This window comes from Anopheles funestus, chromosome 3RL (genome assembly GCF_943734845.2).
Source record: "Anopheles funestus chromosome 3RL, idAnoFuneDA-416_04, whole genome shotgun sequence".
Classification (NCBI taxonomy): domain Eukaryota; kingdom Metazoa; phylum Arthropoda; class Insecta; order Diptera; family Culicidae; genus Anopheles; species Anopheles funestus.
The window spans coordinates 1,235,883-1,263,609 of NC_064599.1; the positions used below are offsets into that span (position 1 = coordinate 1,235,883).

The 27,727-nt window shown below is 45.7% G+C and overlaps 1 protein-coding gene across 2 annotated transcripts; it reads left to right on the plus strand.

Annotated features, from left to right (window-relative positions):
* On the plus strand, nucleotides 1-27,708 carry LOC125768225 (protein prickle-like). 2 transcript variants are annotated; one of them, XM_049435589.1, is made up of 9 exons: nucleotides 1-206; nucleotides 18,055-19,428; nucleotides 21,358-22,252; nucleotides 24,797-24,910; nucleotides 24,994-25,122; nucleotides 25,204-25,407; nucleotides 25,489-25,586; nucleotides 25,651-26,861; nucleotides 26,943-27,708. In XM_049435589.1, the coding sequence occupies exons 2-9, from the start codon at nucleotides 18,353-18,355 to the stop codon at nucleotides 27,557-27,559; spliced, it is 4,344 nt and encodes a 1,447-aa protein (XP_049291546.1). In that variant the 5' UTR covers nucleotides 1-206; nucleotides 18,055-18,352; the 3' UTR covers nucleotides 27,560-27,708. The 2 variants fall into 2 exon arrangements, with proteins under 2 accessions (XP_049291546.1, XP_049291547.1); XM_049435590.1 differs by having other exon boundaries at nucleotides 1-117; nucleotides 17,563-19,428.
* Nucleotides 27,709-27,727: the final 19 nt, after the last annotated feature.

The window sequence follows — 27,727 nt, forward strand, 5'->3', positions numbered from 1 at the left end:
GGTATCCACGAGGTATCCGTTGCGCCATTTAAACCCGACTCGTTCATTTTGAGTCACGATCTTGAACGATTCGAACGTGGGTCGTCGCGAGTCTTTCGTATCATTTCGTGCTGTGTGGTGTGCATAGAAATATTTAAGTTACAAAAACGCGGTTTCCACGGTTTTAAAATCTTCCAAATATTTGTTGTGAAAATTTAAAACAAATGGTAGGATCTCGAACGAAATGAAGTGTCTGCTCTGTAGTGAAGTGATACAAAAATGCAACCAAAGCTACAGTTTATGCTGTGTTGACTTTTATTACATCTCGTGCTCTCGTGCGTGATAGCATCAAAAGGATCGGAAGCCTTTTGCAGATCGTTCGAGCTGGCCGGGAAAGCCGGTGTCGGGCCCGGGAAGCGAGGAGAAAACGAAAGAAAACACTCGAAAAAAGCAATTTATGTCGCTCGTTGTGTGTGCGCGCGCGAACACGCTCCTCGAAGCGGACTGTCTGTGCAGGTGAAATGAGAGGCGTTACAGGCAAGCGGGATCGATCGTACCACAACACAACGGCCACAAGACCCTTGCGGACGAAACAAGTCGAACGATCGAGGATCGCGATCATAAAGTATTGCGGGCCCCTTTGCCGGAACCTCACGTTTCTTCCTTTTTGTTCATAAATTTCAACGGCACCGCTGACTCTGTATATGTGCACTACTAGAAACGTGTGTGTGTGTGCTTGTGTGTGAGTGTTTTTATGAATGCAAAGCGCAAGTGTGGAATTTGTTGTTTAGTGTGTGGAAAAGCGAAGCAACAGCAAAAAATAAAAACAGGAGTACTCGAGTCGAGCAGTCTTCCGGGTGCTAAGTTTGAGCACTTTTTCGCCAGCAACTGTGAAGCATACTTGACGCGTTTGTGGTTGGTTCCAACCAGCCAGCTAGGGAAGACATAGTAACTACCATGTTTAACAAACAATTTGTCGATGCGAGTAATTTAAATATTATTTATGGTAAAACGCTCTTGATTCCGGTCACTAAAACGGTTATTACTACATTACTACACGTCGCATAAGGAATCGTTGCATCCATTGGGTCGGTTTGGGGCATATGCAGCCCCTGGTACACTCGAGAGCCATAGCATGTTGTGCATAATTCCTTCTTCGTTTGATTCGCTTGCCACAAAAATGCCATTCGTTCGACAAAACTCGTTTTCCTCAGCACTGGTGCTTTTCAGTTCAGTGTGTTTGTGTACTTGGTTTCATGGTTGCTTTTTTTTGTTTCTTTTCATCGGTATCGGTTTGTTTGTTTTATTTTTCGAATGTCGCAACATTTCGATGGACCAGAGCGTGCAGAGATTAAGAGGAAATCGAATCGGCTTTGCTTCCATGTGTGTGCGCTTTTCGCGTTATGTTGGCGGTACGGCGTGTGTGGAATTGGTTAACACATTAGCAAAAGCATTATGCTTGCTCGAAAGGCGCCTGAGAGGGACGGATGGGATGTGAGTCAGCGACTTGTTAATAATTGCTCCGAGAGTTAACATTATTAATGCGCGATCTTTAGACGTTATTTTGAGAAGGGTTTTGATCCCATACTCGAAGCTAAAAAACAAAAAAAATGTCACTCGATTTATAACTGCGTTATGAATATGCTTATGCCCTGCATCGGAAGCTGTTACCTAATTTATGCAGTAAGCCAAAGAAACGGAAGCAAAAGAGCAAATCCCGCGAGCCCAAGTTTGTGGTTGTATGGTCGTATGCAATTATGACAAATGTAACGCAAGATCCGGTGGACCCAGATAATAACAAAAATACAGACGGCATAAAATCGAAAGGCAACCGCAAGCCCTTAACGCTCGGTTTCGATCTAGGTATGACGCCAAATTGCAAACACGCAAAACTCAATCCTGCAAGCCACTTTGCTCTCCTTCGCTCTGTTTCTAGCTGTGTGGAGCGCCTGAAATGAACGCCATACAGTCCACGGTTGTATTAGTTGATTATGATTAATGGTCGCCAGCGGGGCGGGAAGTCAAAACAGAGGGGCGATGGCAAAGGGTGATTAGATGTCTGGTCAGTATGGCGGGAGTAGATCATATTTTTTCAACTCCACTCCTAGGGCAACTCGACGTACCGACGAACGCATACGAGTGAAGTGCGCCCACCAGAAGAGAGCACCTTCTTGAGAGCACATGTTGCGCGATCGTTCGCAGTTCCGATCGGCTCCAAAGCGAAACCCGGGGTAAGATTGAAAAGGATGGGAAAGGAAATAGACACCGGTTTTTGTGAAGACAAAAATTAAAAAAAAAAGAAGGAAGTATCTTAAGACGGCGACCAGCGGGCAACCAAGCAAACGTAAATCAAACGATCAACCTGAAAGAAGGCAAGGCAACACAAAACCTGTTGAAGAGAAACCACCACACACTTAAGGATCAAGAAATGGGAGGAAAAAACTAGGCGGGCGAGAGTGAGCGAGAGATGCGGCTTGGAAGGGAAAATAAAAGCATTTGATGTCGGGTTCAGACACAGGCAAGAAATGAAGCGAGGAGGCAAAAACTTTACATGCTTCAGGGAAGAAAGCCACGCGAATGTCATCTTGTGCGGTGATCAATGGAAACCGATGCGATGGAAATGAAATTTAAAATTTCGGTTACACGATCGAAAGACTTAAAGCGACGAACCCCTTGTTAAGGCGGTACCCGGAGCGTGTGATCGTTGTTAATTTGAATTGCCTTTTTTTCTTAAAGCCTTACGGGCAATGTCATGCAATGTCGTTACGTGTGTGTCATTTGATGGGGTTCCGTTTGAAGCGGTTTTCTTCACTTCAGGAAAGGATAGAAACATGACCTGGAGATCAAATTAACTGTTGATACGATATGTTACCTTTTTGTTGTTGCTTCAAGTACTTCTTTTTTTCACTTTGGGAACGTGAGCACGGGTCTGGAAAGAAAGCGGGAGAACAATCGAAACAAACGCCAACAATTCCTCGACATGATCGAGGCGCGATCAAGCCAAAAAGGGGTGATGCGATCGCATGTGATTCACGCTCTCGTTTCGCGCTTCGTTTTTCCATTTTATGTGGTTTTGTTGCTTTTGCTGCCTTTTGGGAAGTGTTTAGGAGGCTCGAACGAATCTCCTTTTGCTCTCCTGACACACGAACGTAACCGAAACATCAGGTTTAGAGGCTAGGTCATACGGTAAGGTGGGAGAGTAGGGGTGGAGAACGAAGCGTGATGGGAGTGGATCATGTTAGGAGCTGCGAAGTGCGAAAACACTCTTAATCCCAATCTGCCAGACCGAGATCAGGTCTCTAGCTTACGGTAAATCACCGCAAATGGAAGCAACCCGCCCGTAGTCTCTCCATGGAGGAAAGGGGAATGTTTTTCTCACCCCAATACACCTTCTCCAGTACAATGTATTCGGATTACGCAGCCAGCACCATAAAATAGCACTCTGGCCCGCCGCGCATGTGTTTCTTGCCTTGCCAGGAATGAAGCGATGAAACAAACCAAAAAAAAAAAATCTATCTAGCAAACGGATTATTTTACGCTAATTCTATTTCGCTTGCTTTCCGAACCTGTCTTCCCGCCAAGGAATGTAAGAATCGTTAGCGTTTTATGTCCATGAAAATCAGGACATAAAATTATCCCACTTTGGCATGCTGTTCAGCTATTGTTTTTTTTCTTTTTGCATAAAAAATTAAGAAGTTAGTTAAAGCAACAACCAATCTGCATGCTGACAGTTGTCTTGATTGATCTTTATATGATATGAAACAGGAATGTTTGCGGTATCCCGATGGTTCCGATGATGGATGGAAACGCCACAATGGTATGCAGAATTCGCTAACCGAAAAAAATAACCTCCTAACTGTGTCCCGTGCTGCTGGGAATTTCCTTTTCCAAAACCACCGAAATGTGGTTTCCAGACCATTTATAATTTACGCTTTCCATTATGATACCTAACCGTAGCGATCACATTCAAACATTTGTGTACTTTAGTTGCTCAGCTCATTTCTACTGGCGTAAACTCACACACATACGTTATCTTAAATCGGACGATCGCGTCGTGTTGCGTGTTCTTTTATCATTCTGAAGCAATGTGCCGGTCGGTTGCGAGTTCACGTGTTTGCGCGAGAATTTCTACCGAAGAATGAAACAGTCGTAAAACAAATTCTTCTAAAGATAACACCGCAAAAAAAACCGCTCCGGAACAACATTGAATCAAGCAATGTGGTATTACATGGGAAGGGAAAACAAAACAAAAACGAATCAAAAAGAAGGCAAGAAAATAGATTCCATTTTTAAAACGCACCTATAATAAGGCTCAGCAGCTGCATGAAAAAAAGAAGCTATTTTCTTTTGCCTCACTCGCTACGGGAGAGGGCGTCGTAATAAGGGGCGGACATGACACCGATATGAGAAGAGCATTTTCTTTTCTTTTTTTTTTGTTGTGGTTCCGTTTTGTGTGCAAGTAGTAGAAACAAATGTAGGAGAAAATGGGAAGGCAATGGGAAGAACCATCTTCCAAGGGCAGGTGCACGGGGATAAGACGGGGAATGAGGCTTCCAAAAGGCGCTGGTAAAGGGCTGGATGTTGGCAATAATTTGTAATCGTTACGCACGAAGCCATACGATCGGTCTGATTGTGGTGTTGATGCTCCTATGTTGCATCGATTTCATGCTCACAGACTGTACAGAACGGTGCATCCTTGCAATGGGTCGACTGTGGCCACAACAGAACAGGAAGTAATTATTTCTTGCGTAGCGAACATCTAAACCGTACTATTACTACGTGCCAGAAAGAAGTACTCGGTTGCATAGTTTCACAGTTTATTCCCATATTTCTGTCGCTGTGGATCGCGACTCGGGTGTGAAAAGAATGCTGCAACGGTGCAAAACATTACTGGTGAGAAAATTAAGTTGAAACCTTCAGGAAAACCCTTGATGTGGCAACCATGTCGTTGTAAGGCTGTCATCAAGGAAAATCCGAAGCTCAGGAAGCGGATTACAAATGCAAGTATGTTTCAGTCAAGGGTTAAGCAGTACTGTTTTGCATTGCCCAGTGTCTTGAAAATATGCAGAAAAGGGAACAAGATGCAAGGAATAAATTGCGCGGAAAAATTGTTCCACCAATGCGCCAATGTACACGTAAGCTTTTAGCAAGGTGCAACCAGATCTCACCATGTGCCCATTTGGAATCAGAACATTTTCTGCATCAGCAAAGTTCCATCGGCAAGCACTCCAAATGGATGGGAGAAAAGGTGCTAGTTGTTAGTTTATACTTGTTCGTCTTCTCTGGCCGGAGTTGGCTGACGTAGGTTTACAGCAAACGTTTTCAACGATCACGGCCCCAGAAGAAGAGCAGAGCTTAAAAAGCAAAAGGGGAAACGAATAAGTTTCTTCCAGAGACGACAGACGGTTAAAGACACCATTCCCGAGTGTTTCCCCGAGTGTATACGCTGTGGTGCCTTTTAACGTTTCCCTTCGATGGGCCAACCGCTCTTCAAACTATTATTAGTATTATAATACACATCGCATGCAATGCAGGAGTGTGCGCGAAAGAGAGCGCACGATTTGCACTTGCAGTTCTGCTCCACCAAGAACGACCAGAAGCTGAAGCAGAAGCTGCCCTCGGGGCACCAGGCTGCATTTTATTCAACGGCTTTTTTTGTTTGTCGCTGTTACGAGCTGTTCTTTCCCGTATGCTGGACGAAAGACTTCAATGATGTTCGTTGGACGTATAGCGACGAACCCGAACCATCGGGCAGCTAGGGTCACTTGCGATGCATACAGCATGAAAGAAAACAGAAAAGCTGAAAGGATCGTGCGGTGTGTGCGTTTGCTGCAGTACGGCCTGAGGCGTACCGTGGATGGAATTCATAAAGAATTCCACGACGAGACGGCGGTTTTCTGAGTGAGGGTGAAACAGAAGAGGGCAAAGATCAAGCAAGAAGTATAGAGACCGTGGTGTGGTAGCAACACGCAAATCAACCTGCCAGAGTTGGCTAGGGCGCAAAGAGTTCGATGAAGTGGTAGCTATTTGCTTTGGCTCATAATTTGTTCCTCGTTGCCATCAGCAGCAACACAGCCGTTTTTGTTTTTTTGCACTTTTGTTTCACGATCATCCTGCGCCATCTTTTGCGCCATACGGATAAAGGATCCAGTGCCGGAGCCAATGCTTCCAACATGATACTATCGACAGAAAAGCTGTTTCACTTCTTGCCTGGTTTGGTAAATAAAAACAAAAAATCACTGCCACCGTTGGCATCTATTCTTAGGTGTGTTGTGACTTCGTGGCAATTAAGTCGATACAGAGCGAGGAATCTACTTCGGGGCAAAAGCGATCATTTTTCAAACGCACCGTAACCCGTCCAGAGCCAAGCAAGAAATGATTGTGTTTTGGCTTGCGGCTATCGAACTGTTGGATGATTAAGCGGGGATGTTTCGTTGGTGAGAGTTTTCGGGCCATTTTATTCGAAATGGCCATTTATACCACGAATTCTGGAAAAACACAAATGAGCAAGAGGCGGACCCGGTTGTCTGGTAGCCGTCGGGGTGTTGTCGAGTTCGGTAGCGATAATTGGAGGACTTTTTGGAGAAAAAACTTCTTTCTCTAAAGATCTTGTTTCTTTATTTTTTTTTGGGTCGGACACATATCAAACAAGTTTTTGAGTTGCATAAATTTTGTAAAACTAAAATACCATTCATCAGTAAAAGTCCCGAAGGAAGAAAATGTCCACAAAAAGAGAAAGAGAGAAAAAGCATCGTTAATTGTACGCACGAATAAAACCTGACGCATAATCATGGAGTCATAACTCAAAACCGAAGGAATAAACCCGTACCGCAAGGCATCCCGAAGGAAATTAATGTGACTTAACCATAAGTATACCAGCAATACCACAAAAAGAAACCAGAAATATGATTCAACCAGGAGTGGGTTCTTCATTCCAATTATTTAAAATAGTTCCACTCGTTCGGTGTGATGTAACGACAGGTTGATTCGTATCGGACGTGAGGATTGTCTCACACGACCGAACGAGTGACATCTGCATCGTTTTGGGTGCAGAATAACCTTTTGCACTTTCGTTCGACCGAGCAAAGGGAAACCTTAAATTTGGTGCTTATTATTTTTCGCCCAACTTCTACCACGGCAGTAAACGGTGGAAAATTCACACGCATCCAATTAAGCTCAGCTTAATAAAGTCGGTCCAAAATCTTGTTTGCAGCCGTACTTTACTCGCACCGACTCATCATTGTCAATGCTCCTATGCTTTCATGGCAGATCACACACTGTAAAGTGGTTTTTTCCCTTTGTTTTCTTTTCGGGGATTTTCAGTCCCATCTTCCGAGCAGGCCTGAAAGACGCCAGCTTGCCGAAACTGGCGGGAAACACGCGCTTGCCGTTGCGGAATGGGGTGTTCGGAAAACGGCCCACAAGCAAATCTCACACCAATCTGGCTACCCCGCGTCACTAGTACAGGACGGGAATGCGAACGCGTTTATGAACCCGCATTTTCGTTGCGTTGATTGTTGCCGAGCTCAATTTTACGCGCACGTAATTCGCAGTAATTGAGGCGCAAGCGATGCAAAAGCCAGCAATATTCAAGGGAGGTGGGTAAAGAAAGAGAGGAGGAGGGAAGGGGAAGACAAAAACCACACACACACGCGCATAAGATAGGTTAAAGTGGGCAGAGGGCAGTATGTTTTTGGGGCTTTTGCGTGAATGGAGGCTTTACGGCATCGAAGCCGAAGCCCAAGAAAACTAAGTCACGGAGGGAACTTATGAAAGAGGGTTGCAGAGCACAAATGCATTTTGGGGTGGTTGACGGGCGAGGATCATGAGGAGGATCAGGTTGAGCTGAGCGGATAATTAGCATAGCATAGTTCGAGGCAATCATCATCACCCATCGGTTCGTTCCGTGCCGAGTCGATTGGTGATGGTGAGGATGCAAGCGAAGAGGCACAACAACAACAGAAACGACTCCTAGAGAAGCATCCCGGAATGGACATTTAAATATGGCTTCGTTTTAACCACACACACACGGGCTAGTTTGTTGGTTTAAGCTTGCCTTTCAGCGGCCCCTCGTCGACAGTAACAGGTCCCGCACCGGTTAGGGCTCCTTTCCGTTTGACCCATTCCGGATAATGTACGACGCGGTTTCACGCTGCTTCTATCACATTTTCCCGTGGATTACCGACCAACCATCAATCATCGGTACAACCTACTTCGGGTCACCTGTTGTCGCCGCTTGTTCCAGGGGGGGGAAAACACTACGCGGGTTGAAGCGTTCGGGACAGCAAAGGAGGTCACCATCTCGGTCTATTGAATCGAGCTCAGCGCGGTTCGTCGCCTGCCCGTTGATTGGGCCTTCAATTACCGGTTGCGGTACGGGGATGCACGGGAATGAGGCTCGATGAGCGACTTTAATTATATTGCATACCTCAAACGTGATGCTTTCGATGTTTGCGCTTCATCGACGCAGATGGGGTACTCGCACGATACGACATAATCCGACGACGAACGTTGCGGTGTGTGAACGTTTGCGGCGCAAATATGACGAGTTCGTCGCTTGATGTCGCTCTTCACCTAACCAAGTCTTTCGTTTGGTGATGTGTTGTAAATCAATAAAAACGAAATCGATTCGGATAAAACGATACATATCCGTGGTGCGTGGTGTTTGTTCCTTCTCTTGCTGTTCCCCTTCATTAACTATTATCGGTGGTGGTTTTGTTTTATTGTAGCGTACGATCGTCTTAAATCCGTCGTCCGACTTTTATTGGTAGCGCGCTCGTTTCGTATCGCCATTCGTAAGGTGGCCAATTTAAACGCCGAAATCTCAGTGGAATGGGAAAAATGGCACCTACACACAACACCATCCATACTTAACACAAAAAATATGGCCCAAACTTTGGTTTGAGTTTCTACCAACCGTACGGCCGAGGTAGGAATGAACGAAACACAAACTGTTGATGTCTTGCTGTGCCGTTCCTACGCTGTACAAGAGTGGCCAACAGATAAGTTGAAGATGTCGCAACATATGCAGCGGGTGTTGCGTAGTTCAACTTCAGCCCGATCTTCCCATGCTGGGATTTTGGTGATTCAAAATAATTTATAGTGAGATTCTTCGTAAGCACTGCAACCATCATCATCACCATCATCTACCGGTGAACTTTCGCACGTGCAGTGAGCTTCAAGTGTTGCTCCGTAAATTAAATGTTATGAGCACGGTTTCACACAAGCATACGGTCCGGCTCAAAAATTCGATTAATATCGATTCGAGCTGCTCAATTCGATCGAATAACACGCTACAGAGGGTGGTAAGGTTCATCACACAAGCGAGTGCAAGCCTTCAGGTCATTAAAAGCTGTGACGACTTTCAAAGAGATGACCTAATTTATTTTCCACGGGAGATCTTAAATGACTGCAGGCACGAACCTTCAGCCAGCCAGCCCTGTGCGGATGAGAAAAATTGATGATCTTTTTTCTTGCTCAACGTTTCCATTTCCGGTAGGTTCGTTCGGGAGCGCGAGAGCAGAAGCTAAACCTGAAAATGTGTCAACGTTTGTACGATATGTTCCAAAATTCCCGGAGGCTTCCAAAAAAGCTAACCATTAAACAGAATGGCGTTGAGTTTGGATGGAGAAGATAAAACATTAGATTACAAAACAAAACTTTCGATTGAAAAACCGTTCCAGATTTGTCTCGATTCCCGTTCCCGTTTTCCGCAGAATCAGTCCCAAAAACAAAACACACGCCTCATTTAAATGGTCTCCCCCCCTCCCAGCGGGTGACTTTAGCCGCGCAGAATGGTACGTGGCTTTTTCGCCACGGGTTCCCTTGTGGCTTGTGATGGGTGAATTGTTGCTGTCATAATTTTTCTACTACCAACTGTTTGATGGTGGTCTTTTCGTAACGGTTACTTTCGTCGCTTAGCTCATCCATCAAATCTTTCGTGTGTTTCTTAGCTGGCAAGTGCGCGTTTTTGGATTCGGTTCGATGAAAGTAGAGGTCGTTTGTTTTAGTCGCCGTTCGTTGGGGATATGTTTTTACACTAACCGGCACGAGCTTTGCTTGTAAAATGCCAGCAGAAAGGGTGAAATATTCAAATAATTCAAGTTTGTAGCTTAGCCTAAAAGAAGTTGTTGTCCTTTAGGCACACCGCTCATGGGTAGACTTGTTGAGCTGAAATCGAAAAAAAAACGCTTAAACCATTTCAACATTCTACTTCGGAATTTAGGTTGAGTTGGTTTCAGGAATAACAATACAAAAAGCAAACCGGTGTGCTATACGGTGACCGATGTTATGTATTGGCTATCAGCACAGGCAATAAAAGCAAAGCTTCAGAACCGGACATCCAATAGAACCGAGCCGCGAAACACAACCGCGGGCCCCGGAGATGATTAACCACATTTTGTTTTCCAATTAGCCGGATTTAAATTTTCCTCTGCTGCCTCATCAATTCTCATAGAGTCTTCGGGTGGTTTCGGGGCGAAGAAATGCCCAAGAAATGCCAGTGAATGGATGAGACGGCAGTCTTCCTCCAACAGACGGTGGATTGCAATAAAAACCCGCATCATTCCTATAAAGCACGCATGTGTGTACCGGGTTGCCCACCCCGGTAAGATGTGTGAACAGATTCATCGTGAATGAGGGCATTGTGCGAAGGCACACCGAAAGAAGTTAGTTATGTGAGCCCGTTCCGTTCTTCAGGCACTAAACCGTTTCTAATATGATTTATCTTTCCTATCGACCGCCTTCCACCTTGCAAACGGAGGCGTGTTTTGGCATATGTGTGTGTGTAGAATTGGCGTGAGAAGTGGAGTAATTCCGCTCGTATTTGATGGGAGTTGAACATGAACTTGAACATGGTGGTATCCACGCAGAAAGAAGCACCCCGGAAATACAAACAATATTTTACGGCTTTTCTTTCTTTTCATTTTTTGAATACTCGTGCAATTTACATAAGAAAGCTTATACAACAATAAACCACGAATAATATAAATCTTGCTCTTCCTTTTGGGAGCAAAAAAAAAAAAACAAAAATAAACGAAACGTAACAATTTAAAAATCAATCGACAAAAATCATTCTCCACTCATGATGGGACGAATCGATTTCGAAACCTCATTCTACACGCCAGTTAGAGGAGTGTCTGACAACGATTTAACGTAAAATAACATAAAAAAAAGAGCGGTAGCGTAAACGATTCACTTCTTAAGATAATTGTGTTTTAGCCCGGTTTGGTGCGTGAATTATTGGATTAATGTTGGATTAATGCTTTGACAGGGAGCGGTGATTGAGAAAGAGGCAAAAATCAATGTGCTTAAGTGGATGGTATTTCACAGTTCAAGGTGTAAGATATTTGGGTGATGGGGTAAAATGAATAAATTTGTTTCCTCTCGCATATCCTGATGGTTGATGGGGACGTTCCACCAGCTTAAACGGAAAGGTGTGAAATTGTTTGTACGCCTGTTAATTCTCACACCTTACCGGTGCCTCGAATCAATCCCCGTGATTTGAAGCCCCGTGAAGGAGAATCGTTCGGATCGGTTTTGTTGAAGCCGTAAAATTGTCTGCATGTGTCTAACGAGAAATCCAGCTCGTCCATAATGATCAGCTTTGTTTCATTCGTGGGATGCGATCTGATGGAGCTTGTGATGCGCGTCCTTACGTCAGCCGGGATGAAAGCACCCTCGTTTAATTAATGATTTCCCAAAAAAACTTCACGCAAATCGTATGGAACGTTTCTCCCAAGTGTTCCAACTAACTAAATCACCTCCATCCTGCTGTAGTGTTTTACCTTTTTTTCTCTCGCTCTCTCTCTTCTTTTCTTTATTTCCGACTGTCAAATGTTTGATCGTGGTGTACTAACGATCTTCAGTAAATTGTGGCGGTTTATTTAAGCAGCATCCCAAAAAGGAAGGGAGATTTTGAAACGAATGAAAACTTTCGTTTTTCCCAGCGAAATGTTGTTGATTTTCTGCTTCCTTTCCTCGTTGGGTTTTATTTGTTATCACCATTCCCACAATCCCGCATTAGTGTAGCTTCAGGCCAAGACTTTTCACATTTTACGATGATTTACATTGCTGAGGAAGTTTGTCTCACCTTTTTTTGTAATGTTTTTGGTTGGCCACCGTTTTAGCCTGCGGGTGCTTTTCGGTTTCATTTAATTGTGTGCTGAACACATTCCACATTCCGCATTCGATTGTAAAGTTAAACACATTCTACACATCCGGCACGGTGATGGTGAATAATGGTGAGGAGATAAACGACCGATTACGATTTACACGCTTGTGTTATCTAATAATTCACCGCTCCACCAGTATCGCACGAGAGTCTGGGAAATGGCAATAAAATTTGAAGGTGTTTTAAGATACATTTCACTCGCTTTCTTTATACACTCGGAATGCTCGTTTTTGGTGCTTTCTTTTTTTTTGGCTCTTCGTGCATTTTACGATGGGATGCAATCGACTTAACGACCTGACCTGCTGCGGGTGGGTTCGTATAATTTCAGCCACGAAAACCGTCGGGAAAACCGTCCTCTCCCTCCCCTAGGGTCAGGGTGTCGGTGGAAGATTTTCTCACTCACAGTGCATGACAACAATTACACGGTTGGGAATGAAATTGGAGCATAAAACCCGGACATAAATGGCATAATAAAGTCACAAACAGAGCCGTTGTACGGCTGTACGCCAGTGGAAGTGGTATTTCGCATATGACGATGTCTAGCAATCGTTTAAAATTTCCTTAGCGAGGTTTTATTAGATCACTAACGCTTGGTTAGCTGTATTGTTCCAAAGGTCCAAAGATCCAAAGTCTTGGGATTGGGCAACACCGCATCCGCATGGAAGAGGTACTGCACCATCGCTAAGATCTTGATTTGCGTTTCACCATTCAACACGATCAGCACGGCGCTTCATTAGAAGAAACGATAAAGAACCTGTTTAGTTCGTGCAAACGGATCGTTAGCGATGAAACACTGCGGACGCGTATTGATGGGCGTTTTGCGTGATGCGGCTGATCCGTGCGTGAGGTACTTTAGAACTCACCCAACACACTCCTGGTTGGTGCTAAATTGAGGAATCGCATCCCAAACGCAACGTATTTATGGCTTTGCGACCATGCCATGCTCAAGCGCTCTCTGTTTGTGGGCTTGTTTTACGAGCTTGTTCGAATAAATTGAAAACTTATTAAGGAAGGAAATATCTAGACAGTGGGCAGCAACAACGAAGCAAACAACGAAAACTCATAACCCAAAGGCAACCCCAATCAACGCCCAACGAGGGGGAGTTAAAGGGCTCTCTGGCTGACTAGACAAACTAGTGGCTAACGGAACATGATAATCAAATCCTTTCTATCTCGACCCGATCGTTGCTATCTGCCTAGAACGTGCGGAAGGCGTTCCGGGCTGTTCGATCGGTAAACCTTACCCTACTAGCCCGTCGTCATCCAATCAATTCTCAATCGAATTTATGAGCATCTAAAAACGAGCTAAAAGCTTTGACTGATTGGTTCGCGGGGGTGCTTTCGTCGTTCGCTTCATCACCAGCGTTTAAGTCTTTCCTGCGCTGTGCCCTTTCCTTGAACTCAAGGGTCAATGATTAGCGTTGAAACCTTCCTGTGGAGCCCTTGGATGACCTTTCGAAGGGGGTAGACATGATTGAAACGTAGGACCAATAGGGATGAAGCAGACAAACAGTTAGTACACTTAACAGCGACACGTGAAATTATTAGCCCCCAGGAAGAATTTGTAATCAAATGGATTAACTGTAAAAAGTTACATATTTACAAATTTCGTATTGTAGACCACCGAAAGTATTCTAAAGATAATTTATAAATATTCAAGCACGGTGTGCTGCTGCTTCGAAGCGGTTTTGGCCATTGCCTAACTTCGTAATAACGTTAACAAACGTCAGTTATGCTTTATGAGGTGGTATTAAACTATTTAAACTTCCGTAGAGTGTGACGAATTTAATGTTTGTACGTCCTTTGACTTCGTTTCGGCACTTGATTAGTTGCTTTCACTTTTTTTGGTGCTTTTTCATCATCGATTAACCCCCTGTCGTGTTTTGACCTTTAGTTACGTCCTACTGGATTTGCCCTCCCGAAAAAAGCCCCATTTAAGTATAGTGCGAAATCGAACACGAACCTATACCCGACCGCACCATGGTGCAAGAAGGTGAAGGGTTTGAAAGTAAAAGAAAGAAAGAAAAAAATAGCCACACTTTTACTCTCTCACTGGGAAACTCAAAATCGAACACAAAATGAAAGCTTAGTGAGACAGATAAAGATGAGCAGTAACACTGTGCAGATTAGCTTCCGGATCATGGGCAATTTTCGTTCAGTCTATCCCGTGGTGGAATCGGGTTGAAGTTTAATCAAACAAAATAAAGCAAAAAATGCAAACAACCCGGCACGCAATCTTGCAGTTCAAGATGCTATTTTGGGAGGATGCGAATTTGCGGCTTCTGGCGCTATTTGCGGCGCAGGGTGAAAGTTTGGAAGTTATGAACGGAAGCTGGCGCCTTTTTGGTTGATGGATGATGGTTTTTTTTTATTTAACGGAAAGCTAAACAAACGAAAGAACTCTGAACACGCTGAAGACAGTGTCTACCGATCTGTGTGCGCTTCCCGGAAGCCACCGACGGACGGGTCGGTCATTTATCATGTCGAGAAAAAACGTTCATTTTTCACGCGCGAAATTTCGCCAACAATTTTATCTCGGTCGACGCTTGCGCAAGGCTTTCTCTTGGATAAAATGGGAAAACTGGCGATCGATGCGGTGGAAACAATGACAATATTCTGTGTCTGGGAGATCAAGTGAATATACATGCTCATTCTCAGTAACAAACGTCTTCTCAATCGTCACGAAAATGTCATTTTGGTATTATGACTTTCCGTTTGGCTCTCCGTTTGGCACAATCAGACGTTTCAAAAATCAATGATAACTTGATGTTCAACGGAAAGTAAAAAATTTGCATTACCTGTGCCAAACGGAAACCCCGTTAGAGAGAAAATTTTCCGTCAGCCGAAAGCAACGGAAAGTACAATTTTCTTGAGAATTGATTATAAAAAAGTGAATACGGAGGTGTCCACTTCTTTTGTAACTCATTATTCACACGAAATACAACAGTGGTGATGAGATTTGCGACTTCAAAACTCAAATTTTGTTAAAAAATCATACAGTTGCTTCTCTCGACGAACTGCCATTTTGAATTTTGTTTATGGATTTCATCTTGACAGATTGATTGATCCAAGAAAAAAGTCGATGAAGCTTTCATCGACTCTAACGGGTGTGCAGAATGCAAATTTGCTTCCCGTTTGGTTAGAGTGTTTGTGACGGAAAGTTTCCCGTTTGTTACTGAGAATGAGCATGATAGTCACAAAAGCTCTACATGAAATAAGTCAAACTCAAACATATTATTCGACAATCGTGACGTCCTTACGAGGGGCTTTCAAGAACATCAGGTTCGTCGCCTGGTGCCTATCAAATCGTTTCTTCCGTTTGCTGTCAAATGACTGTCAAGCAACAGAAATACCTTCCAGCGGGATGTCCAAGTGTGTGCCCCGTGGCTAAATCTATTCAACATTCCTGTTATTTGAATAGATTTAGGATTTTACGGAGAAGACATTTCGTTCGCTGTATTGACACGCGTATATGCGCTTTGTTATCGGTTTCGTGCAGGAGAAACGAATCACGACAAAAATTGCACAGTCACTCAACGAGGACCGAGAGCCCTGTCCGAGCAGCATATAAAACCGATAGTACGTAGCATAAAGCCACTTTTGTGTCGGTGTGCGTTTGAAATAGCTTCGAATGGAACTGTTTCCATCTCGGAACCTGGATCGATTGATTGATCTTGTATTAGTTCTTTCCCGTGCTCATAAAGAGATTGTGATGGATGATGATGAAACCACTCAAAGATCCACACAAGACCGTGCTGTGTGTATGTGCGCACAAGAAGTAACCTTGAGATTGTCGAGTAGGATGTGTGTTTACCTCTTCCTTCTTACTGGTAGATGTTTGAACGAAGATCTTCGACGTCATCGGGCAGTAACGCGAAAAACGAGTTTTTCGAATCGATTAATAATATATTTGGAAATCGAAGATCACAGCGACGGATTAAGATTGAATTAAGAAATTGGTGATTGAAAAAAAAAGCCAATAAATGATAAGTAGAAAAGAAGCTTTTTGAGCTACACAAGTTCCCACCGACTCGATGTATGCTATAACGCGACGAAGTATGAAAGTTTTAGGGGAGTTTACGCAATCAAACATTCCCAAATGACTCGAGTTTGAGCTCGATCAAATCTTCCGATACCGGAAGAAAAATGACCTTTTATCAGCGTTAAAACCTTGCTTCCAAACAATAAATCATACATTTGCCAACACGTAAACCTGTGAAAACGATGGGGTTAGAAATGTGCCAACGGCTGTGGTGGCCATAAAACGGAAAAGCGTTCCACAACTGTACGACAAATGACACCAGCGCGAAACGTATCTAACGTCGCGCATAAAATCAAGATGTTTTGGCTGCTGGTGTTCCTGATCCAAAACCGCTCGATAGTAATAGGTTGTTTTTCTACCCATCAAAGTACCCATTGCGAGCGATATTGCGCCGGATGCGGCTTGTCAATCTTGCAGAAGTAGGATAACAAACCTACTCCCTATCTTAACTGCAACTATAAAACCTCCGCTACAAACGCTAAGCTTAAAGATGGTTTGTACGGCTAAGTAATTTGCATTTTAGATTGACGAAAGAGAGAGAGACAGGGGGAAAAGTTCATAAATATATAGCAGGCAAGCTAGGACACAGGATTCCCAAGCGTCCAAACCAATCCCGTAGAGAGATTGAAGAAAAGAGACATCAAATCGCCCACTTTCGCAGTGAACTCTACAAACAGATTGATGATAGTTGATCGGCTAGAGCGTCTCTCAATGAAAGAGATCAATTAACAAAACGATCGAACAAAATTCCTCGGATGGGTTAGGGGAGTGAAATGATCAAACTCGATCGTGGACGTCGAGAGAAAGGCCAAGGTGGGGTACAATGCGACGCGAGATGAACGTCATTCCCAGGGGAACCTTTTGTCCAACCACGGGACGAGTCTCTTTTACGAGCTGTTTTATGGGTTAATCTTAATTTGTATCCCAACTGTTGCGTGTGCAGAAGGAAGAAGGCGGTTATGTGCAATCGTCTCCATTCCATCGGGCCCCAAAAACGCAATGTGCTGCCACCATCATTCTTTATCGCCGACGATTTGAGTGCTACCGGGAGCTCCAAATGGCGTTTGATCGGGGGCAATATGCAAATGAAAGAGGTTCTCGTTTTGTTGGAGGAGTGCTCACGGGGGTTCGACTTGCTTTGCCGATCGCTGTAACTCGCCTGAAGGTGAGCAGATTGAAGCTCAAATCGTCAGATGAAATACAGACACATCGTTTGATCTTTGTGGTGCTTAAAATACCTTACCCCGAGCTCATTCGCCAATTAGCATTCTGGTCAGGTTTTCAGGCCCCACTCGTTCGGGCTCTAATCGTTTGCGATGTATCTGCGCGTTGTTTGCGATTGCATAAAACAAGAGTTTCTTCGTTAAAGATCATCAATTATAGAGCATACCTTTTTTTGAGAGGAATTTCATCACCGATGTAGCAGCTGGCTGAAATCACTCTATGAAAACCATCGGGAATGATTCTAGCAATTCAACCTTCTGAAACTCTAGCAGAACATTTTCGAGGCAGATCGGTGATAATCGGGGCAGCATGATTGATGATAAATATTTAAAAATTCCCGTACTGGTAAGCAATGGGTTTGAGGACATAGCTAAGCAGAAGGTTGTGGTGAATATTTGTATTTCTTTTATCGTAATGACCGCTGGAAGTTATTCAAATGCTTATAGCGATATCAAATTTGACTTTTAAACAATCGGAGATGCTCTTAACTCTCATTCTTGCTGGCGCGCGCACGCACACAAACACACACACACTCGTATAAATTCTTCGATCACGTGCTTTACTCGAGGTTTCACGTTTCGTTTCGTTAATGGAATGTAAATCAACAACTTAGAGATGCGTTGAACCTTCCTTCCAGATAGAGCGTGGCACTTAGGAAACAAGCACTAAGAACAAAACAGAGTGGAATACAGAAACGTTTTAAAAGCAGTGAAGAAACAAACAGCATACACGGAAAACGTAAAAGCCTTTCATAAGTTAGAATTCTTTCGAGAATTCAAGACCCAAGGAACAGCCAAAAAAACCAAGTGAAGTGTGACAAATTTGAGCAATAGCTTATCCCAGTGCCGAAAGAGAAGGACGAACCTCGTGATGACTTCTGCAGAGTGTTGATCGTATCGTATCAGTGTTCGAAATAGTAGACCCGTTTGATCAAAATGACGGCGGGCGAAAGTCCCACGAAATCAACGGTGCGGTTAGCGACAACGAACGCCTCACATCATAATGGCACCTCGGCCGGTGGAGCAAGTGCAACGGTGGGTGGTGGCGGGACAGCCATCACGAAGCAATGGTGGAAGGTGTGCTTTCTGTATGGAGGCAACCAGGAGAAATACTATCGCCAGATCTACGGTAAAGCGGCGTCCGAACGTTTGGCCGCAGCTAGTGCCAAGCAGATGGTGGTCACCACGCCAGAAGTCGCAATTGGAGATGGTAACGACCGAGCTGGAACTTGTAGCACAAAAGTTCTTACCACCGGTAAGAGCATCCCAACACTTCCGACCAAGAAGCAATCTCCATCCAGTCGGTTCCGGATGTCCCAATCCGGCAATAACTCTGCTTCTCCAGCGTTGGAAGATGCGTTTCGGTTCCGCAAAGGATCCCCAGTTATTAAGTCAGCTTCCTCACGGTCAAGTCTCGCCATGCCAACAGTGCCCGTACCGGGGGAGCGTTCTCCACGTCCGAATGCTCCGGCCGGGATACTTCGCAAGCGGGTGACAGTGCTGGACGATTCGTTTCTTCTGGGTAATAGTGTAGAACTTCTGGGCTCCGAGCTGGAGGCGGAAGTGGACGAACAGCGATCGGACAGTGGCATCAACGTCGATGCCCGGCAACCGTCGCCACAGGTGGCCGCCGATGAGCAGCAGCGTCTGGAATGCCATCGGCCAGGTATGCGTCGAACGTTCCACCTGAGCGGAGAGGAACTCCGTCTGCTCAACTTTGACCACGAGCAAGACATCGGTGGCTCGCTGGCCTATGCCACTTCCAACGGTACCTCGTCGACGGCTGCAACTCCTGCCCATAAGCAACAAATTAGTGCCGCAAGCAATCCATCAACATCATCATCATCATCATCAGTAACAACGGCTACAGCATCGTCATCGTCGTCGTCGAAGATTTCCACCGGGAACTTGATGCGGCGCTCGCTACTAAATGCCGCTGGGAACGCTGGCGGATCGTTAGCGGGAACACCGATTACAACGGGAGCTTCCGTCGCAGTGTCAAGCAACAATGAGTGAGTAAATATTTGTGGTCACCAGCGAGCGAGCCGGCCCGACTGTGGTCGCTGCTAATGAGCCAGACATGGGGCCGCTAGAACGAAAGGCCGCATTCGGAAGGGACGTCTTGTCTTGTTGAGTTTTGCGCTACCTCCATCAAACACAGCGTTTTTTGTAGCAGAAATTATGTATGCAAATCGTTTGGGCAGGGCAGTGCCATTTATTTAGCTGTTTGTCCATTCACTGAGATTGAATGGAAAAGCTTTTCACTGCATACAGTGTAGCGTAAATAGTCTGAGGAACAGAGCGTTACTTTTGGAGATACCATTCTATGTGTCTTCGATACCCAAGAACTGAATAAGACAGAAATGGTTTGAAATAATTCAATATCCCATCATGCAATCTTACTTTTTAGTAAGGAAACAATTTACTCTTCTGGACGAACCACGTATAGAATCCCCATTATCTTATGCCAAAGAAGCGAGTAAATGATAGTGATTACGAAAATTTAAATTTTCTTTCCTCCCTCTTCGTGTGTGTCTGGCGAATTGAATGCAACGAATGTTAAATGCTTTCGGACACCAATTTTCTCCCTGGACTGTACCGTTGTCTCTGGGACATTCGCGCCCAGTATTTGTGTCTTAAAGCTTTAGGGTTAAAAGATACGACAAACTAAAAAAAAAGGGGAGGAAAACAACACAACGCCAACAAATTACACGAATACGAGAATACTTAAAAAGTACAAGAAAATTGACCAATTTATGTTGGGGTCTGTTTTTTTTTGGACGGTTGAATTCGCTCTTTCCGTTGCGCTTAATTTGGGCTGAGCGCGTGAGGCACAATGAGCCCGGGCATGTACGGACGCAGCTTCATAATTGCACAAATCATAGGATTGTTATTTCGTGGCGCGGTTTCTCACGGCAAATCCTTTCCAATCAAAAGGTACTACCACCTTGTTGCAGTGTGGCTCAAAACACGATCCGCCGAGTGACTTTTGTGTGCATTTACGAGTACAGTTTCTAATGCCGTGTGCGCCTCTCGTTCGAAAAACCTTCAAACCGACTGAAAATAGTTGTAGTTTTGCTTCAGTAAACAGGCGGATGGGTTCTTCCATCGACCTTCTGACTGGACCGGAGGGTAGACGGCGCATCCTGAGACGATGCGAAAACGCAACTTCAGCGTCACCATTGTCAATCAATGCGAATCAAGTAATGTTCGGGGTCGTAAATTCGGCATCACAACACGAGTTCGCTGTCGTACGCCGCTCGACGCCTCGAAGGGTTTGTTATATGTGGGGCTCGAATTTAATTAAGTGAAATCATCCCCTTCACACCACTCCAAACCATCCGGCGGTACGATCCAAAACATTCGCATATCTGAACGTATGGTGAAAGGAGCTTTGGTGTATAATGGCAATGGGGTTTCTGCCGGGGAGTGAATTTAACCCAACCAGATTAACATTGCCCGCCAGTGCAATCGATTTTCAGCGTGTGAGAAATTCCTTTTCTGGCAGGATTTTCAAGTAAATCCGGATTTTGTCAAATTAAACCCATTTGGGGTAACGAAAAGGAAAAACACAATTAATGGTACTCACCGCGTTGTACAGTTGCGGTGGACGAGCGGAATTCGGGCGGGCAATCGTTACTGGAATTGGGTACAGGGAATACAGGGAGACTCCAGTAAGTTGGAATAATGAACCTGTTATAAAATGGACATTAAATGGCTTTATCTTTCGCATGAGATAAATGTAATAGGACAATCAAATTTCTCTTGTGTCAATATCGGAAACCTACCTAAAAAAACCGGTGTTCAATTAGAGTTACCACACCGAAATCTTCGAGGATATGAAATACGAGACGCAGGTTCCGGTGGGAGACTGAGCTGCAGTACGAGCCCTCTTGTAATTAATTCTTCTTTTTGTTTTCTTTCCTTTGCCTCTTTTACAGGGTGTCATCGTTCATTCCATCAGTACAAATGTCGTATCCATACCAAAAATCTCATCATCAAACACAGCCGCAGAACGGGCACCCACAGCATCAGCTGATACTGCAGCATCCTCATCAGCAACAGGATCACTCAGCACATCATGCGCACCATGCTCACGCCCATCCGTACGGGTACGGGGATGTGGGCCGAAGCCCACTACGAAGTCCTCAATCTCCTCCACTGTACAGTGGCAAACCACCTGCGCCTCCACCACAGTCGTACCACTACTGTCCACCGTCCCTATCAGTAGCACCAGCAACCATAACAGGCATTCCAGGACAACAGGCTGGAATGGCCCTTCCCCTAACGGGGGCGGTTGGTGGGGATTGCTTTATGCTGCCACCTCTCCAACCGCAATCACCCGACGGTTTGCCGACCGTGTCGAACACCAGCACTACGGCCACGAATGCCCCATCGGTGCGATCGGTTTACCCGCATCACCAGACATATTCGTCGATCGGATCGTCCCATCATCCGTTTCAATCACCATCGACGGCGGCCGCCCTCATTGGGCCATCGATGCCACAGCATCCGCATCAAATGCCCTACTCCTCGATGCATCAGCATCTTCTCGGACCGGGCAATGGTGGAGGCCCTTCGACGGCACTCGGACCAAACTCGGCGGTAGGAGCCCAGGGAGGATCGGGAAGTGTAGGGCTGATGGGAGCCGGTGGAGCCAGTGGACCACTTGGAGGGCCAGGCGCTGGAATAGGAGGAGTGGTTGGCGGTGGAGGTGGAGGAGGTGTCGGTGCGGGTGGCGGCATGGGAGGTCATAACTACTCGCAGTCGGATGATGATAGTGGCTGCGCGCTGGAGGAGTACACCTGGGTACCGCCCGGGTTACGTCCGGATCAGGTACGTCCCAGATTGCATTTTTCACTGTTCTTTGTTTGCTGCTGCAGTTTCTTACTTCATTAACCCTTCAATGCCGAACGATCGCTCTGTTGTTACGTACTTAGTTACATCTTATTTTAGACTACTACAAATTTGCAGTTGAGGTTATGTCAACGTTGAGTTTTTGCCATCGAAACGGCATCAATTCTTTAAATCAAATTTACAAACAATTTCTGAATGAAACTTTCGAGGATTTCTGATCACGTTTGCGCCATGGTGGATACCTGTGGTCAAAGGAATTTCATAATTACACCCTACACAAACGCATCATGCTCGAGCACGGTTCACCCTTTCGCAAAGCTCGCGATCAGCGCTTGATCTGTTGTGTTTTTTTCTTTTCTTTTACCCACTGCTTTTATTATACCCTCTCTCCCCTCTTTGGCGTGGGTCAACTCTTCGCTGGATGTGGACCCAACGTTCGGCAAGGGAACTTTGAAAAAACGACGACCCCAAGACAAGAGCGAAAAGGAACAGTGCAAAGGCAACAAAAAAATATATAAATGGCAAGAAACTAGTTCGACAACGTAATAAATGCACTGCGGTGTAAAATTATGAGTGAACAGGATAGGTTGATACAGTGAGCTGGTGAAGATCTCACCTTGTACCAGCAAGGGGGAGCGCAAGGAAGTAACGTAGAGTAAGACTTTCGCGAATTGGCCGTTTTCTTTGCGCTGTCGATGTTGCGTGGTCCTTTGTTGTTTTGGAGACATCCGCAGAGCATGCAGAAAGGAACGAATGTTTTTAAAATTGCAATTTTATGCATTCTACAATCTTTCGAATGTCTTCGGTAAAATCGATTCAAGCTGATAACATTCCGATATTGAGGCTTTAGAATAACAGAGCAAAGAGAGCGAAAAAAAAACTTGTCCTCCATAACGATCGAGCCAGCGGCGGCTTGATGGAGAAATCAATTAAACGCAGTGCCCCTTTTCGTAAGAATAGATGTCCCTCACCACCTACGAGAAGATCCCAAAAGTCCCCAGTTCTGGACGGCTAAAGGATAAAGTTGTAAAGTGGGAATGGAAATAAATTGTAGCATTTTCAAACCAGCTTTTGAGTATTATCTTTTAATCGAACTATTACGCCCTCGTGCAATAAGAACACACATCGTCCACCGTTTGGCGAATGGAGTCGGTCCTTCTGACGGCGTCTAAGAACGAGCGTATCGACCTGGGGAGGAGTGAGAGTTGGCAGTGGTTGGCCGGTTGCTGCCAGCGGTCCATTCACCTCCACGAACAACGGAGACAAGATCTAAGGGACTTATCAGACATGGCAAAGGGGAGACGAGAGAGGGAAGAAGCGGGAATTATAATTCCAGTTTTTGCATCTCCGGCAGCGTTCAAACTCGCCCATCGGCAGCACTTACACACACCCGTACTAATTACGGGCTAGCCGTCAACCGAAGTGTTATTGCTACCGTGCGCCCTACGAGTTTGTTGCCCCGCTCTGTCGTTGAAACCCTTCGGTAATGGGTATCATCTGCTTCCGGTGAGCACACCACACACCAAACATCCGACCGTGGTCGTGCGATTGTGAATGGTTTGCTTTGCTAGCTTTCGGAGCATGTTTCGGCTATCGGTGACTTCGATCTAGCAAGACGTCCACTTGCGAACCACTGCCCGATTTGGCGTTCTTTCGATCGTAATCGAGCACCGACCGGGATTGGGCCGTGGCATGGCCGGTGTCGCGACATGTTTGCACGCGATTCTTTATTTATTTATGGTCCCCTTGCGGCCGAAGCCCTTTTGCCCGCACGCGAGATTACCATTGCTTCCCCCCCCCCCCCCCCCTCGTCTCAGCGGGGTGAAAGGCTTCACCATCTTTGAATTCTGATGTGGACAGGAGTTCGGATTCTGTCGCACCCTGCCCTGATCTAATCTAATGAATGTCTTCGGATTAGCAATGGCGGCAGTGAAGCAACATGCAATCAAGCGCTTTGCTGGCCAAACGCGACAGTCTAATGCACATCTAGGAGTTCTTGCAGTTCTGAAGAGGGTGAAGAAAGGGAAGGGCGTAATTGGAAATATTTTTTAATCGGTCTCCCGGTTCAACCCTGCCGGGTGGGGTACTTACGGGAATTGTTGCGGAGAAGAGCAAGAGGATATCAGCATAATTCATATGCAAATGTACGTAACGGCCGTTATTGCTCAAAAGCGCCCTTCGTGGAGAAAGCCTTCAGTCCCTCACTCACCGTCTTTCGGATCGGAATTCGTCTTTGGTGGATGTCTTCTGTCTTGGCCACCAAGCTATCCGTAGGACTTCGATATTCGTTCGACGGTTTCATCGTCCAGCTGGACATGTTCGTTTTGCGTTTTAATCACTTGTCTAGCTTGATCGAACACGTGGAACCGTTGCAGACAACTTCCTTGTCTCGGCCGATGCACGTTATCCTTTGTATCGTGTTTTTCTACTAACCACACACCGATAAGGTGTACAATTTGCTGCTATTGATCCCGCTTGTGTCCGGTTTGTTTAACATGTCTCTTTATCGTCCGTCTGCCGCAGGTTCATCTATACTTTTCCGCCATCCCGGAGGATAAGGTCCCGTACGTAAACAGTATCGGCGAACGGCATCGAGTTCGACAGCTGCTTCAACAGCTTCCACCGCACGATAATGAGGTGAGTATTGAGAATATAGGGAGTATTGATATTAAAAGGTTTTTTCCCCCCGTAACGTATCGTATTTTTCTTTTCGATTCCAGGTTCGCTACTGTCACTCACTGACCGATGAAGAACGGAAAGAGTTGAAGCTGTTCTCTGCCCAGCGCAAACGGGAAGCTTTGGGACGTGGCACAGTCAAACAAATAACGACCAACCTTATTTGCGAGCGAGTGAGTGTCAATGTGCGGCGGAATGTTGCAATATTTGTTTCTCAATTTACAAATAAACCGTACTCCGTTTCCTAATTACAGTGTGGAGAATGTGCATCTTCCGGTGACATGATGGTGTTTGCGTCACGATTCGAGTCCAACACCTGTTGGCATCCTGCCTGTTTCGCTTGTTGCGTTTGCAAGGAGCTGTTGGTCGATTTAATCTACTTCCATCGCGAGAATCGGCTGTACTGTGGACGACATCATGCCGAAACACTCAAACCCAGATGCTCTGCCTGTGATGAGGTAAGGAAAGAGAAAACTCATACTCACCTCATCTATGAGAATGTAATGCTAACTTATGTCTACTTCTCTGCTCTATTGTAGATCATCCTGGCTGACGAGTGCACGGAAGCGGAAGGACGAGCATGGCACATTAAACACTTTGCTTGCTTCGAGTGCGATAAACAGCTTGGTGGTCAGAGGTAACATTTGAAATGATCCATTCGATGGGAAGATGGTAGACTAATGTCGCTATTCTTCTTCTAGGTACATCATGCGAGATGGTAAACCGTATTGTCTGCACTGTTTCGACGCCATGTTTGCCGAATACTGCGACTATTGCAGTGAACCAATCGGTGTGGATCAGGGCCAAATGAGCCACGATGGCCAACATTGGCATGCGACGGATCAATGCTTCTCCTGCAGTACCTGTCGCTGTTCGTTGCTCGGTCGTCCGTTTTTGCCTCGCCGGGGGGAGATCTACTGTTCCATAGCCTGCAGTAAAGGTGAACCACCGACACCTTCGGATGGTTCGCTACCGGCTGCCGCCGTCCTTTTACATGGCAACGTACGAAACAATCGTACTATCGACGAACAGCAGCAACGAGAAGATGGCAAAGAATATGATCACACAAATGCCAAATCATACCGAAGCTCTCCATCTCATCGGAGCGCCCGATCGCCGGAACCGCTTCGAAGCCCGGACCGGGGCACTAGGTGTCTCTCACCACCACACACCGAGACAAGCAATGTAGAGTCTAACTTCGATGGTAATGGAAACGATGAGATGACTCTTTCTTGCTACACTGCTGCCACCAGCATTACGACGTCAATGTCGGCTGCAACGGGTAACACCAGCACGACACTTGCCACCACTGCCACCAACAATACCGCCAACACCGAGTCGGCCATTCCGGCCAACGATCACGAAGTACAAAGCCATGAAAACATCAACGGTAGCAGCGATCGAGAGCATCTTCTCAGTCCTGCTTCCAACACAACTGGAACGACGACGACGAGCACGGATGCGTCGAGTGGTGGTGTGGGTGACTCAAATCGCCATCGTATTCCTCAGTGTTCGCCGGAATTGAACCGACTGCTACACAAAGATCGCAGTCGTCAACCTCTCGATTTGACCGATTTGGGACACAGTCTGGAACAGCACTGGCAATCGGAACGTGCGGGCAGCGAGACAATCTCTATCACTACAGCTACTGCCACCGTTCGGACACAAACAGCGACACCGAACGGGGCCGCTAGTATGAACGGTGGACCAATTCTAACGTCCTCCATGCCGGAACTTAATCGTTGTCTAGCACCGGGCAGTGGATCGCAGAGTTTCAGTGGCACCAACAGTCCCACGCCTATGCCAATAGAGGACAGTGTCGTCGCGATGGGCGACGACGCGGATGAACAAAACCAAAACGGCTCGGATGCGTCGCATTCCATCGTGGAGCTTCCGACACCACCGCCAATAGGTAGATAACGCTCCGGAACAAAATGTTCACAAAAATAATTTATTGATTGTTATTGACCTACGATTAATATTCCAATTTCAGTTATCAAAAAAGAAGTCCGCTTCGAGGGAGATTTCCAGGACTCGTTGCCCCGCACTAAAAGCTACTGTCAGCGCAATAGTGGACAGCGTAATCGGGCAGCTAAATCGTCTAAAAGAAGAACGGAATACGATCGCTACGAGCATGGTTCCTCATCTCGACGCCATCATCATTCGGTGTCACAACAACAGCATCCACACGATCGGCACGATCGTAATGGTGATCGTCACGGTTCCTCCAGCAGACGCTCACCTCGTCGTCGACGCCATAATACTCGCGATGAGCAGAGCCATCGGAGAAGCTACGGCTCTGATGAAGATGAGCTGGCAGAGGACGAAACCGACAACTATCGGCGTCATCATCATTCCCATCATCGGGACCAGCGACCTGTGGATGATTCGGATACACGTAGCGTTTGCTCTACGTGCTCATCTAGCTCTTCCAGTGCCGATGACGATGTGTACGAGCTACCTCTCCGGCGCACCTCGTACGGTGGCACTCGGATACACTATATGCCAAACAACTCGCTGGCGTGTGCCAGAAAGCGAAAGCAACTGCAGACTTCCGGTGTTGGTAATCAGCATTTTGAGAAGGACAATAAGAACTGTATCATATCGTAGGTAAGCAGCCCGTGAGTGTTTTGTGTTGTCCCTTGTTCCAAACCTGTTACATATCTCTTGTCTGGCGGGCTTTTTCCTGCTGCTAGATTTACAATTTGAACGTGAAAGCAATATTAATAAGATAAGAAAAGAATGAACGAAACAAAGCATCAATTTGTTTGCGGTGCA

Excerpts from the sequence above, each read along its gene's own strand:
- LOC125768225 (XM_049435589.1), top strand. The coding sequence starts at position 18,353 with ATGACGGCGGGCGAAAGTCCCACGAAATCAACGGTGCGGTTAGCGACA. Across the intron at positions 19,429-21,357 it reads GCAGTGTCAAGCAACAATGA|GGTGTCATCGTTCATTCCAT; the intron begins GTGAGTAAATAT and ends CCTCTTTTACAG. Across the intron at positions 25,123-25,203 it reads CCAACCTTATTTGCGAGCGA|TGTGGAGAATGTGCATCTTC; the intron begins GTGAGTGTCAAT and ends TCCTAATTACAG.